The following is a 14,630-nucleotide window of genomic DNA, read 5'->3' as shown; positions in this document are numbered from 1 at the left end:
GTTTGTGTGAGACAGACACGTATTCCTGTTTGTATTTTGGGGTCTCTTCCCTATAGCAGCTCAGTTTGTTTCCTAACATAACCTTTTTCTGGTAATAATCATTTTCCCTTGGAAAACCAATTCTCACTCTAGGGATTTCTCACACCTAGGAGCAGTACTGTCTTCCAACGGATATTAGTAAATTTCTGAGGGCTTTTTGATTGTCAAAATGTCTTGGGAAGGGAGCGCTGCCTGCATTTATCAGGGTGGAGGGATGGTTCAAGAATGATACACATTCTGCAGCGTGTGAAAGGGCCCTGCCTAACAAAGAAATGTGTCTCCTAAAATACTGAGAATGTTCTTGAAAAGCATTGCAGATCTAGTCTGTCTGGTTTAGGTGGGGCAGACTCACCTCTCAGCGCCAAGGGTGAACACGTGACTCACTTCCAGGCAAAGAGAGCATTCCACACCTCTCCCCACACTCTGATTGGTTCAAAGATGAGCATGTGACTAAGTCTGACCAATCAGAGTACTCCACCCTTCTGGTCACAGGCACTGGTTTAGGGATAGACATGTGACCCAACTCCAGCCAATGAGATTAAGTCCTGGGACTGTTGGCCCTGCTGGGGAGGCTCCCTATTTCCACTGAGGTTTCTATACTGGCCCAGGGTTGTCGGCAACCATTGTGCCTCACTGGATGAGAGGGGAAAGGTGGTGTGGTGTCAACAGAGGGAGGAGTTGGGTTATAGATGGGAGAGGCTGAAGTTAAAGATGGTCAAGGGATGATGCTCAGGGATGGAGGTGAGAGGAGATCAATGCGGGGGTGCATAAAAGGAAGTGGCAGAGAAGAGGGGGTCATAGCCCCGACCAGGGGTCTGGCAGGGGTGGTAAGGAGAGGCACTTACACAAGAGGGTCTGAGGCAAAAGCGGAGAAACAGACACTCACCTTGTGACCTCAGGTCCCCCGATTCTCTCAGGTTCGTCTGTGACCCTACAGGAAGGGTGGGGGGGATGAGTATCTAATTTGGACATAAAGGGGCCCCCCCTCCCTCAATCCACTGCCTCCAGGACGCGGGTAGCCCTTGCCTCAGCCCTGCTTCCTCCCTGAGGGCTGGAGCTGGGCTGGGAGTCAGGATTTGATCTCCCTCTCCATCCCCAGAAAGGGAGCCCATTCGGAAATGGTTAGTGCAGGTTGGAGGAAAGATACTGAAGAATTTGGAAGACAAAAGAGAGGCGAGGTGGGTAGAGACAAGCCTACATATAGGAGACAGACAGACACACAAACCCCTCCTTCAGCCTGTGCTCAAATGACACCTCCCTAGCGAGGCCTGCTCCATTTAAACTGTACCCTTCCTTCCCCATACCCTGACAGGCACATCACCACCACCACCACGCCACCCCATTCCCTGCTCTATTTTTCTCCTTAGTACTTGCCACACCTGCTGGTCTATATATTTTATTTATTGTTTACTGTCTGGGTCCCCTAGTAGAATGCCCTGGGCAGGGATTTTCTCCCTCTCGTTCACTTTACTCTGGGCTCACGATGGTGCAAAGCACACAGTAGACACTCAAAGAATAAAAATGATAGAAAACATTTATAAAGTATTTTCCAGGGCAACATTCAAAGCTCAGTCGATTTACCACCTCACTTAGTCTGCACAACAACCCTCTGAGGAAGATACTGTCATTACTATCCCCATTTTAGGGAAAAGGAAAGTGAGGCCCAGAGAGGTTGAGTTATTTGCTTAAGGTCTCTCAGAAGAGCTCAGGGTCTGAACCCTGAGTCTGGCTCCAGAGGCCAGACTATTGTTTATTTTCTGAGTAAATGAACGACCAGAGCCCACATACAGACCCCCTACCCAACTCACAGCGCCCCCTCCCGCCAGGCCCGCACACGGGTCAGACATGCAGACAGGAAGGCAGAGCCAGTGAGAGCAGAGGTGGAGGGGACTTACTGATTTTGGATCCCTGGGGCAGAGAGGCGCCCGAAACGCAGCGGTTAGAGTTCTGCCGTTTAGAGGGATCGAGGGTAACCCTGTAGTGTGAGGAGGGAGGTGAAGAGTGATGGAGCAAGAGGAGAAGGAGACGGAGATGTCGGGGCGCAGGAGGCAGAGTAGAGCAGAAGACAGGTTAGGTCCCATCAGCCCCCCACCCCTCTCCCTGACCCCCATGTCCCGTGGGGCTCACCTTCGGGTCAGTTTGGAGGTCAGCTTGGTGAAGAGGTTGGTGGTGGGGCGGGGCCGCCCAGTGGGCAGGGGCGTGGCTTCGTGGGCCAGTGTGGGGGAGGCCGGGGGCCCATTCTGCACGCCCCCACCTCCCCCGCCCCCTGCCCGCCTGTCTCGGACCTGGCCACCGTGGAAGGTGCTGCGGATGGTGGAGCCGCGTGCCAGGCGGCTCCGCTCCCCTGATGGGGGAGCCAGGCTGTGACTGGAGGGGGAGGCGGGGGGCACCCGTGGGGTACCCGAGCTGTGGGCAGAGAGGTACAAGTTAGGGTGGAGCTTTGAGGCAGGCCAGAGTCCTCAGTCCCTCTGATTCCTCACTGGTCTGTCCTGAGATCAGAAACCTCTGCCAAGCTAGAACTGAGAGACAGGGCTGCGGTGCAGAGTTGTGCGGGTTGTGCCCTATACACCCTTAGCATTATTTGACAGACTCTTCTCACCTCCTAAATCATTCTTCCTTCAAACCATCCTTTCTTCAAGCTCTGTCCCCTCCAAACCATCCCCTATCCCAACTCTCCTCTCTCCAAACTTGGCAACTGAATAGATTCAGATATACTTTTAAATGAATCCCCTGCTATTTGCCATCCAAACCTCAGGAACCACATCAATTGTGCAAACACTTTGCTATCTGAACTTTCATTATTCAAACGTGGGAGAGGAATAGATGTGAACATCAAGGAAACTTACATTCATTATGAAAATTTTCAACGGGTAAAAATAAAGAGGAAGGAACCCTCTCTCTAATTCTCAAGATTCTGTGTAGGCAGGGGTGGCTCTATTATCCTAGGACCTTCCTCAGGCCCTCTGACCCTCTCAGTCCTCACAGCAGAAGCCAGACCTCCAATTAATATCCTTCTAGGGACCCCAAGACCAGCCAGATCTCAAAGAGGGAGCCCTGATTGGCAGATACCATTACCTCTCACCCAGAATCCATACACAACGTTTTACTCTTAGTAACCAAACCCCTTAAGAGTATAAACATTGCACATGGCCACCCAGCCAAAGACTACAAGTCCCAGCTTCCTTTGCAGCTAGGGATGGTCATATGACCAGGTTCTGGCCAATAGGATGTAAGCAGAAGTGCTTTGGCCCATCTCTGGGTCCTGTCTTTGAACAGAAAAGCAGTTTGCACTCCACTGTCTTTCCACCCTTTTTGCTGGTTGGGAAATGGTGGGAACTGGTGCGGTAGCCTCAGATCTAGAGCTGCAGTCTCATGTTAAGATTGGTCCTGAATCCTTGGAGGACCCTGCCTCCTACTTCTGGATCACAGAGGACTAAACCTCCACCTCACCTACTGTGCCTTATGGTCTCTTCACTCCTAAACCTATAACCTAACATTATGCTATCTTTTGGCCAGGACTTGGAGGCCATATATTATAGTGATTAAAAGTACAGATTCTGGAGTCAGTCTGGAATCTTTGCTTCTTGACTTACCAGCTGTGTGGCTTTGGACAAGTTACTTAACCTATCTGTGCCTCATTCCCTCAGCTGTAAAATGGAGACACCAGGATCGATCTCATGTAATTGTTAGGGGCATTCAACCAGCTAACATACACAGGCCCGGCCTACAGCTACTGCTTGATAAATGTTGGCTATTACTATTTTTATTTAATAACCCCCAAATAAGTTCTGACTCATTGAATGCCTACTGTGTCTCAGACCCTGTGTGAGGTACAGGACACACCTATCTCCACCAGATCCCTCTAATGGGACTGGAGGCAGAGGACATCAGCTCCATCTCACACAGGAGGAAACGGAGGCTCAGACACCTGCCACTGGTCATCTTGCTTGTGGAGTGCAGAGGCGAGATTCGGAACTCAGAGCTGAATCACCGCCTCCAAACACTTCCCCCTGCCCCCACCAAAGAGTGACACCTGCATCCCTTTATTGGGTGTTTCCCAGAGTGCACCTAGGAGTCACGCCCTCTAGTCCTGATGGGTGGGAGTCTCATGATCCTGAAGCCCACCCCACTCTGGGACTTGAACTGTGAAGTGAACCAATTCATTCCCTTTATATGCTCCGGCCAGCCTGCTCTAGTTTCCCTCACTTGCCAGCTGAAGGAGCCTGAACCAACTTAAGCAAGTAAGTTTGAAATCCCGCCAACTAGAGGATGTTGAAGCTGTGACATTCTAGGGCTTCTCTCCAACTCTAAAAATGGATCATTCAAAAAAAATGAACTCAGGTTCCCCAGGCTCGTGGGCAGAGAGGGGGGCAGACTGCTTTGCTGGTGCTGATGACTAATTAATTAAGGGGGAGGATTTTTCAGGGGGGTCTGGGACAGGGAAGACATGGATAGATTCTGCCGAAGGAATGGCACACATGCAGACTCCCCCGTCCCCACACCATCCCTCCCCACAACGTCTAACATCTTAGATCAGGGGGCCCTGCTCACCTATACCCCATCTCTCCTTCCCTGTTGCTGTCCTCCCTTCATACCTGTTTTCTTTGCCATTTGGCAACAAGGATGGGCGCTCAGCCCCCGGGCGTTCTGTGCAAACGTAGGTGTTTCTGCGGGTCATCATGCTGGGAGGGAGGTTGTTCTGTCGGAGATAAAGCCAGGAGGAGAGTGAGGGGGCAAAGGGACCCTCCTTAATCCCTTTTACCCTCTCTGGCCTACCTCATTAGGAATGAGGCAGGGGCCTGTGTGTGAACCAAAAGTGAGTAGGTGATGGTTTACTTTGGCGAAGGACATGAAAGGTCAGTGGGTCATGCCAGCAGTGCAGGCTGAGAGTCATGGGGGGCCTTGGAGCTGGGAGGAGAGAAGGTCACGGGAAGTTCCCAGGGGGCAGCCTTGCCCACCTCTGCTCTCCCAGACCTCGCCCACCTCCAGCCATGTCAAACTTTTAAAAACACACTTATTCAGGCCACGTTGAGAGGCACGTGGCATCTCAGTTCCCGGGCCAGGGACTGAACCCAGGCCCCCTGCGTGGGAAGGTGGAGTGATGGCTGCTGGACTGCCAGGGAAGCCGCATCTCTCTTCCTAGAGCCTGTGCACAGGCTGTCTCTTCTGCTTGGGTCTTCCTCCTACCTGTCCCTCTGACTCACTCCTGGGGATCTCTCAGGTGTCAGGTCAGCATATCCCCACCCTGGGCCCTGGCTGAGTCAGCTACCCTCTGCGCTCCCAGCTACAGCCTAGTATTGTACTGGCCACATTGCTTTGTACTGACCACCTCCGTTCACACATCTCCACCCTGCGCTGCACTGAGCTGAGGACAGGAACAGCGTATCAGGATTTTGTTGCCTCATAAAATGTGCTGGGAAGTGATCCTTTTTCCCTCTGGAAGTCTGCCTAAGATAGGTATTATTCCTTCTCTCATGTTTGGAAGACTTCCACCAGTTTAGAGCCATCTGGGTCTGGAATTTTCTTTATGGGGAAGTGTTGAGACTGTTCAGGTTTTCTATTTCTTCTCGGGTCAGTTTTGGTGTGTTTCTAAAAGACATTTGTCTGTTTTGTCTAAACTGTCAAATTTATTGGCATAAAGTAGTTCCTAATACCATCTTTCTTTTTATGTCACAATGAAGCTCTCCTTTTCACTTCCGATATTGGTAATTTGTGCTTGCTATCTTCTTTTTAAAAATTGAAGTATAGTTGATTTACAATGTTGTGTGTCTTTTTCTTAATTAGTCTTGCTAGGGGTCCACTGACTTCATTAATCTTTTCAAAGAATCAGCTTTTGGTGCGCTGATTTTCTCTTGTGTGCATCTGTTTTCTCCTGTATTGATTTCTTCTCTTTGTTATTTCCTTCCTTCTATTTTTTGGGGGAGGGGGTAATTTGCTGTCCTTTTTTAGTGTCTTAAAAGTGTGGATATATTTCAACAACAGCTTTCATTCACTGAGTGCTTACTGAGCCAGGCACTGTGTGAGGATGGCACAAGATCCTCCCAAAACCCAAGCTCTGTGATAAGCTCATTTCACAGGGTGGCACAGTGAAGCTCAGAGAGGGGAAGCCACCTGCTCGAGGCAACACATTTCATCAGTGTAATTCAAACGCGGGTCTATGCGGCTTCTGCGTCTGGACCACCTCCCTGTAACTTGCTTCCACCTCTGTCTCCTGATGTTGAGGATGTTTTGGTTCCCTCAGCTTGTATTATAGCATTCTAGGGAGCTGCAGAAGCAAGTAAGCCAAGTGCTACATTCCCCAGAAACTCTTCGGCAGCCCAGGTTCTGGGTATGAATGGGATCTGGAAACCTCTGCTCTTGTGGAGATCTGGAAGGTGGAAATGGGGTGGCAGCCACATTCCTGCCCTCTCTGACTTCTGCTCACACAGGCAAGACTGGGATGAGGGTCTCTGCTTCAGCAGGGCACCAGGGCCGGTTCTCGAGACCTCTGGTTAGCAAGAGGCTCTCCTGGTGGAGGATGACGTTTCCGAGTCTTGCATCGTAGCCCTGACTGTATGTTCTTGAACTCAGCAGAGCTCGAGGGGGCCTCAGAGGCGGGGGCTCCCTTGGTGGGTCAGCTCTGCCGTGGTAATGTGTCCTTCTTGTAGGTCTGGTCCAGTGCCTGCTCCTCCAGTCCTCCCTACAACTGTGTAAGCACCACAGCTAATTCTCCATATTAAATCCTTCAAGTTGAAAGCACAGGGAATTTCTTTTTGAATCCTAACTTATACACTAGAATCGATTACAAGCTCAGGCAGAGAGTGCACTCATGTGTGTCGAGTGAAGGAGTGAATGGATGTAACAGAGCCCTGGTGAGGTGGTCTGCGGAACAGGAGGGATGGGAAATGACGGAGCACGAGAAATGTGACCCAGGTCACTGACAGGCTGGGCCACAGGCAGGGGCAGCCCGGGTGCCATCCCCCCAGCACCCCCCAACTCACAGGGGTGCTCGTGCTGTCCTTCCGCCGCTCTGGGATCTCTGCCTTGTTGGGGTTGTGGGCACTGCTGACCATGGGGCTGGAGGGGGGCAGCCCTCGGCTCCCGCTGCCCGCAGCACTGCAGCTCGCCTTCCGGCCTGGCAGGCGCTCCTCCTTCAGCTCCGCCTCCCCCGTGCTGGTTGGGCTGCGCTTGGGGTGCAGGGGTGCGGGGGACGGGCCACCTGGTAGAGGGAGGGGACAGTTTTGTGCAGAAAAAGCAAAAATCTGCTCTGGGTGATCCTGACCACCTCAGAATTCCTCGCACAGGCTACTCTGACAATGTCTACGTGACACATACGGACTCAGAGGCTCCACATAAATGACACAACACTTGAGCAGGTTATTCACGGAATCCTACTCCTTTTTTCTTTTTTTCAGGCCAAAAGATTGGGAACAGCCTCAACACCCCTTAATATGGGAATAACTGAATACGTCACGATATTGCCACCCAATGGAATACTATGCAACTATAAAAAATGTTCCCATACAGAAAGATCTCCAAGATAGACGGTGATGTAGAAAGGGAAAGGCTAGGTATGAGGTCTACAGTGGGCTACCATGTGTAAAAATGAGGAGAGAGTACGTACCTATCTATATCTATTTATCTGTACTTGTTTATAATGAATGTTGCCCAAAGACTATCACTTCTATTAAAAGGGAGACTATCTTTATGGTATATGAATATATTAATATTGTATTTACACATCTTTATGCATTTTCGTATCTTTTTCCTTCTTTTCATGTCTGTCTCTTTATATATTTATATATGAATAAAACTTCTCCAAAAGAGTTCATATAAAACCAGTAACAGTGGCTGTTTCCAAATGGGACTGGGGGCTGGGAGAAACGTGTAGGACAAAGATGTTTTTACTGTCTACGCTTTCTGCACTGAGTTTTGAAGGATGTGACTACCAATTTCAAAAACAAAACAAATTTGGTCCCTTAGAACATCTTCAAAACTTATGGTTTTAGAACCCAGGGGTTAAGGGTGTTCTAGAACTTCAGAGAGTGGGAACTTCTGTGTGTTAAAATTCAGAAAACTTAATGCTCAAAAGCCCCAGAACCATAGCAAGCTCTACAGTGACACCCGGGGCACCCATCGACCATCTTTCATCCCGTGAACCCTGGAACCCAGGAGGTCTCCATGGGGGTTATTTTTAAAGGTTAACATGTCCTAATCATAGGTTGTTGGAATCACAAGCTTCTCAGGGCCTTTCTGGGCCAATCTCGCTACTGTATAGGTGGGGAAAAGGAAAACCCAGGGAAGGGGAATGGTTTGACCATCCAGGATACTCCCTGCTCAAGACTAAGCTTCCCTGACTTCCCTCTTCCTGTACTAGTGCCTGTCCCAGAGTAAGGAACTTCACCCCCAGGAGAAGTAGGGATGCAAAAATAACGGCAAGTTGGAAATCACCTTGGCAGTTATTTAACTATTAAACATAGAGTTACCATATGACCCAGCGATTCCACCCTTAGGTACACACCCAAGAGAAATGAAAACAAAGACCCACACAGAGAGTTACTCATAACAGCCAAAGGTGAAAACCCAAATGATCCTCCACTGGTGATACATAAACAAAATATGGCATATCCACGTGATGGAATATTATTTGGCAATAAAAAAGTGGAGTTTTGATATATGCTATGATATGGATGAATCTTGAAAACATGCTTAGTGAAAGAAGGTAGTCACAAAAGGCCACGGATTGCATGATTCTAATTATAAGAAAGGTCCAGAATAGGGAAATCTATAGAGAGAGTAGATTAGTAGTTGTCAGAGGCGGGGCGCTAGGGTGGATGGGAGATTCGAAGTAGATGGCTAAGGGTTGTAGAGTCTCTTTCCAGGGTACTGACCATGTTCTAAAGTGGACTGTGGTGAAGGATGCACACATCTGTGAACGTACTAATGCCACTTAATTGTATATTTTAAATTGGTGAACTGCATAGTATGTGAATTATTTCTCAATAAAGCTGTTAAAAAATATAGTGAAGATGATTAAGATGAGGGTATAGGTAGAGACCTCTTGCAAGTTCCCATGTCTCATTTATGGTGGCAGTGGTCGTGGGTCTATTTTCTGCAGGAAATGAGGTATCTGTTAGTTGAAGAAGGTAGGTGTCTCCCAGCCCCTTCCCACTAGTAAGTTTGGAAGAGAGGCAAGAGGGCAGGCTTTCAGCAGCATTTTTGTACAATGTGTCCTCCTGTGTCCCAGTCAAGTGGATTAATCCCGACTGGACCCTGATATCAAGTGGATCAAAGGGATTTCAGTTACTATTGAGCTGGCCTCTAAAACTGAGTTGTAAGAAGTTAAGAGACTGGAAAAGGTAAGGCAGGATATGAAAAAAGACAGGAAGAACCAGATGAACAAAGAAGAAGCAAGTCACAGAGTGTCTGTTCTAGGGTTGGCTGGTTTTCCAGTTTCTAATCCCTTCCTGAGCCTGGCTGCCTCCACATTCCATGCAATGTCCCTGCAGCTTTATAAGATGTTTCTCCCTTCGTTGCAGTTGGTTCGAGCCGGTTTCTGCTGCTTGCCAGCCAGAGAATCCTGACATAATGCAGGTCTGCGGCCTTGGGCCGGGACGGCACGTCCAAGTGTTGGGGCAGTACTCACAGAAGTCGCTATGCCTGCGCTGGCGGTGGTAGGTGGAGGAGGAACTCCGCTGCCCTTTGCTGTGGCTGGTGCCTTTGCTGGAGCTTGTTCCATTGGTGGTGTCGCTGGGCGCCCGCACCCGTGCCAAGGCCAGCCCCGGGGCACCCCGGTCCCCACCCTCCTGCAGGAAGATGACAGACGAGGAACCTCAGCCCCTTCCCCTCTGTCCCAGAGGTCTCCCTCCACCCCGGGTATCGCGCATCCCGAATGTCCCTGACGCCTTCTGACCTCAGTCTTCCTGCCCAGCAGGAGGTAGGTGGCAGTCACTTCGTTGTACTTCTGGCTGGTCAAGGCCTCTTTGATTTCTTCCCGCGTGTAGCCCATACCCACCATCACCTCTGGGAGAGGGGGATGGAGAGGAGGTTCAGTCTCCCCAGATCCTTCCCTTCCACTCTTTTCCGCATCACACAGTAATGTCTACACTTTGGCCTGTCCAGTAATCATTCCCCCTTCTGCCAGCAGCACCTTGATTTGCCTTGGAAGAATATTTTTTCTCTGCTCAGATCCCCCAGCTGACTCCTGCCTGCTCCAAACCCCAGGGGCAGGCATATTACTCAGGTGTGACCAATCAGAGTGTTCCATCCCCAAGGCCACACTGATTGGTTCAGGGTGGGCATATGAACCACTTCTGGCCAATAAGAGTGTTCCATTCCCAAGGTCAAACTGACTGCTTCAGGGGTAGCCAATGGGTCCCACCCTACAGCTTCCATTGGAACATTAGGAAAGTAGCTTTTCTTCCCATTGAGGTGTCCAGGCCACTAGGACATGCTGTTGTCAGTTTGCTCCTGCAGGGAGAGCTGCCTGGGAAAGAAGTCACCACCGAGAAGATTCCTAACAACTGTCTCTGAGCACCTGGATCCAGCTGTGCCTGAAAGCTGACATATCATGGCCTATTTCAGAATGAAATAACATCACTATTAGGTTAAACTACATGAAATTGCTTATACTGATCATTTCTAAGCTATGAAAATGGTGATTTCATATGGATCAACCAATTATTATTTTCTGGTTGAAGCCAGAATGGCTTAGGTTTTCTGTTACCTGTCCAGTAATCATTCCCCCTTCTGCCAGCAGCACCCTGATTTTTCTTGAACTGTGAAGGAACTGTGAAGTCCTGATTAATACAGCCAGATCTGGTGGTGGCTTCAACTTCATCAGCTGCAGACTGAGGATTTCCTAGATGGTTCCTAAGGGGCTCTTCCAAGGCTAATGCTTTAGGGCCAAGTGTTCAAGGGCTCTGGGCTGAAGGGACTGGGCCTGAAAGGGTGGTGAGTGAGGCAGATGCCAAGGTGGGAGTTTTTCTCAAGCATGCAGATGACTGATGCCTTTGTCCAAACTCTTCCGGAAGTCACCTGTGAGTCCTTGTGTGTTAATAGTCAAAGCTTGGAGAAGGAAATGGCAACCCACTCCAGTAATCTTGCCTGGAAAATCCCATGGACTGAGAAGCCTGGTAGGCTACAGTCCATGGGGTCGCAAAGAGTCGGACACGACTGAGCGACTTTCCTCGCTAAGACAACAGAACTTATCACATGTCTAATTATGACACAAAAGCACTTGTTTCATGCCCAGTGTAAGTGCTTTATATAAACTCATTCATTTACTATTCATAACAAACCTATAGGACAGGTTCTATGATTATCTCATTTTATAGACAAGGAAACAGAAGCACAGAGAGGGGAAGCCACTGGCCCAGGGTCACACAGCTATAAAGGAGCAGGGCAGGGACCAGAGCCCAGACTCCTCTGCTGTCCCCAGGTGCCTTGCAAACTTCTCTGACGCACTAACCCAAGGGGTAGGTGCTGGGAAGTCCCCACTCCCGGGTCTGTGGCCCACGACCCTCACCGATTCGCTTGGTGTCCCCAAAGTCCTCCTCGGGCTCTGTGTATGGCTTCAACTCCTCACCCTCATAGCCGATGTTGATCCATTTGTCTTTCATGATTTGCTGCAGGAATTGGGAGCGGGACACGGAAGGGGAAAGAAAGAGATGTCAGAAGACACTGGGACAAAAACATAGCTCCCAAGTAGGGCTCCCGCTCTGCCTTGCCCCCCACCTGCAAGGCCCAACACCCCAGAATCGAGGCCATCCTAAGAGCTAGCACCTCCTCTCCCAACCCCCAGCCCCCATCTGGAGCCTGCCGAAGCCACCCTTCCTCCTCCGCGTCATCTGGGCCCCCAGCACCCTGTAATCATCCTAGGAGCTCATTAGCTAATTACTGGCATGTCGGGGAGTAGGCGAGGCTGTTGCGGTGGGGCGATGGTGTCAGGATGAGTCTAGGAGCCTTTTCCTGGGCTGCCCATCTCCCCTCACCTTCCAGTGGTGGATTGGACAGGGGAGAGGAACCGTGTCAGGCAAGAGGGCTTCAGTGGAAGGGGTGTGGGGCTGGGGACTGAGCTCACCTCGAGAGTACAGCGTTTAGCTGGGTTCAGCACCAAAAATCTCCGCAGGATGCTCTCACAGTCTGTTGACATGTAGAAAGGGACCCGGTACTTCCCTCTGAGGACTCGCTCCCGCAGCTCCTGGGGGGACGGGGTTACTGGGGGAGGGGTCCACCCCACCTCCCCAACCATCTCACACACAAACACGCACACATACACACACACACTTTCTCTTCCTCTTTCTCAATCCCCCGACAGAAGTGACAGGGCCCCTAAGTCCTAGCCCTGATGTGATGGGAAAAACCCTACCACTTTCTCTTGACCTCGGTTCCCATCTGTAAAATGGGAACACTGTTACAGATGCAGAAGTTTTCAAACAGGTTTTTTTTTTTTTAAAAACCAACAATATAACTTTTCACTTTGAGGAAACCTTACAGAGTGTGTGCGTTCTATGAGCCAGATAAGAGGGGAGGTGGGCCAGTGAGTCGGCCTCTGGGGCCTCAGTTTCCATATCTGTAAACAGGGGCCATAGTGCTCACTTTCCAGGCCAGGGTAGGAGTGAGTTTAGAGAAGTGAGTACCTAGTACGAGTCAGGCGCAGAGCAAGTGCTTTTTAAAGACTGGGTTTAGGGAACTTCTCCCGTTAAGAAGCTGCTTTTCAATGCAGGAGATGCAGGTTTAATCCCTGGTGTGGAAAACTAAGATCCCACGTGTCACAGGGCAACTAAGCCCACTTGTCGCAACTAGAGAGCCTGTCCGCTGCAGCAACTGAGCCCGCACTGTCTAGAGTCTGCTCTGCAACGAGAGAAGCCCATGTGCCACAACGAAGACCCGGCGCAGTCAAAAATAAAAGCAAAAGGAAAGACTAGGTTTACAAAGGGGACAAGAGAGAGGCATCCTGCCCGCGCCCCCCACCTGTCTTTCCAAAAAGCTATGAGGCCCTGGCAGTCTCCAAGAATGAACATTGATTTACATGCTGACTCCTTTTTTTTAAGGGCTTTTTAGGAGGGCCCTGCCAAGGCTACAGAAGAAAAAAATAAATGCCACGCTCCATGGCACGGCAGACCAGGGGAAGCCCCTACCATCCTGACCAAAGAACTGGGAGAGAGAAAATGGAGCGGGAGGTGAAGGGAGGAAGGGGTGTCTCTGGGTGGAGCCCTGTGCCAGGGCCTGGGCTGGGAGTTCCCTCCGGGTACCTTCTCCTAACAGGGCAGGATGAGGCCTGGGCCTGGGGAGCCTCCGACACTGCACAGTATCACAGCCCGGAGGGTTGTGAGTATTCCATAGTGATAAGTATTGCTTTCAGAGCCCTCATCATGAGCCAGCTGCGTTCTACGCGCTTCACACGTATGACATCTATGCTCACAAAGAATGCTGTGGAGCAGGGTCATGACACCCGTTTTCCAGATGAGGAACCAGGCTCAGAGAGGTTAAGTCACTTGCTCTGGGTTTGTGCAGCCAGAAGGTGGCAGGGCCAGGGTTCAAAGCCAGGCAATCGGGCCCTGGAGCCTGTGCTGTGTAACCACTGCTCCACACTGCCTCTGTCGTGTGATGCTGCGAAGTAATCAAAGGGACATTGAACCCTCCACCAGGGCAGCTCCCAGGGATGACACTCTGGCCTGATGCCAAGTCCTGGTGAAGGGCCTCACACACCCAGTCTGGCTTTAAGTGTCCCCACAAGGAGAAGTTCAGAAAGAGACTTGTTCAAGGTCACTCAGCAAGGAAATGACAGAGCAGAGATGGCTCCCGGCCACACACCCAGCAAGGCCTGGGGTACCTGGCGGGGAAACCAGGCCAGCAGGAAGCGACAAGAGCCTGGGGCAGGTGAGATGCCGGCCTGGCCCTCTGGCAAGATCTCCTGATTTCACGCTTGGGGCTCAGAAAGATTGTTATCTGACCTCATCAAGTCCTCACATCGCTTCTATGAGGCTGATACTTTAGGGTTCTCACTGAACAGAGGGGGAGACTGAGGCTCGAAGGGGTTGGCTGACTGGCTGACACCACAGTGACAAGGGGCCCCTCCAACTCATCACTCAGGGCTCTGCTGTCCTGTCCTTGGCAATGACCTCCCCGATCCCCTGACTGCTCCAAACGGCCACTTTGAGCAGGCCTGAGCATTCCTGCCGGAATTTTGTAATTCCCACCCGAAATGCACCACCTGGATCCAATCAGGAGGAAACACTGGGCAACCCAGACCACGGGAGGCTCTTTCTGCAAGATGACTGGCCTGAACTCATCGCTGCCGGCTGCGGAAGACAAAGAACCGCCGAGGAGCTGTTCCGGATGAAAGGAGAATAAAGAGACAGGACAGCCGAGCGCAATGAGGGCGCCCAAGGGGACGCTGGGGCAGGAGAAGAAAAGAGCTGCCAAGGATATTCTTGGGATGGCTGATGAAACCCGAGCGCGGGCCATGGGTCAGAGCTGGGGACTGCATCCGCTCTGGACTTCCTGAGCGTGATCGTGGACGGCAAATGCCCCATCTCAGGGGATCCTGGCTGTACGCAACCTTCAGGCAGGGAAGGGATGTGGTGTCTACAACCGACTCCCATGTG

General features: G+C 50.8%; 1 protein-coding gene across 2 annotated transcripts in view; it reads right to left on the bottom strand.

The window, feature by feature from the left end:
- Window positions 1-14,630, bottom strand: part of MARK4 (microtubule affinity regulating kinase 4) — a 29,911-nt gene that overhangs the window by 1,722 nt on the left and 13,559 nt on the right. Inside the window, exons 9-17 of one of the 2 annotated variants that reach the window (XM_052656936.1) lie at window positions 12,101-12,220; window positions 11,546-11,645; window positions 9,932-10,041; window positions 9,665-9,824; window positions 7,020-7,237; window positions 4,635-4,738; window positions 2,167-2,445; window positions 1,935-2,014; window positions 926-970 (exon numbers count right to left, since the gene is read on the bottom strand). In XM_052656936.1, coding sequence (XP_052512896.1) covers window positions 926-970; window positions 1,935-2,014; window positions 2,167-2,445; window positions 4,635-4,738; window positions 7,020-7,237; window positions 9,665-9,824; window positions 9,932-10,041; window positions 11,546-11,645; window positions 12,101-12,220 — 1,216 coding nt within the window. The remainder of the gene's footprint in view (window positions 1-925; window positions 971-1,934; window positions 2,015-2,166; window positions 2,446-4,634; window positions 4,739-7,019; window positions 7,238-9,664; window positions 9,825-9,931; window positions 10,042-11,545; window positions 11,646-12,100; window positions 12,221-14,630) is intronic. The other variant, XM_052656935.1, reaches the window with a different exon arrangement.

This window comes from Budorcas taxicolor, chromosome 18, assembly GCF_023091745.1.
Source record: "Budorcas taxicolor isolate Tak-1 chromosome 18, Takin1.1, whole genome shotgun sequence".
NCBI classification, from domain to species: Eukaryota; Metazoa; Chordata; class Mammalia; order Artiodactyla; family Bovidae; genus Budorcas; species Budorcas taxicolor.
This window is presented reverse-complemented; position numbering and strand designations above follow the sequence as displayed.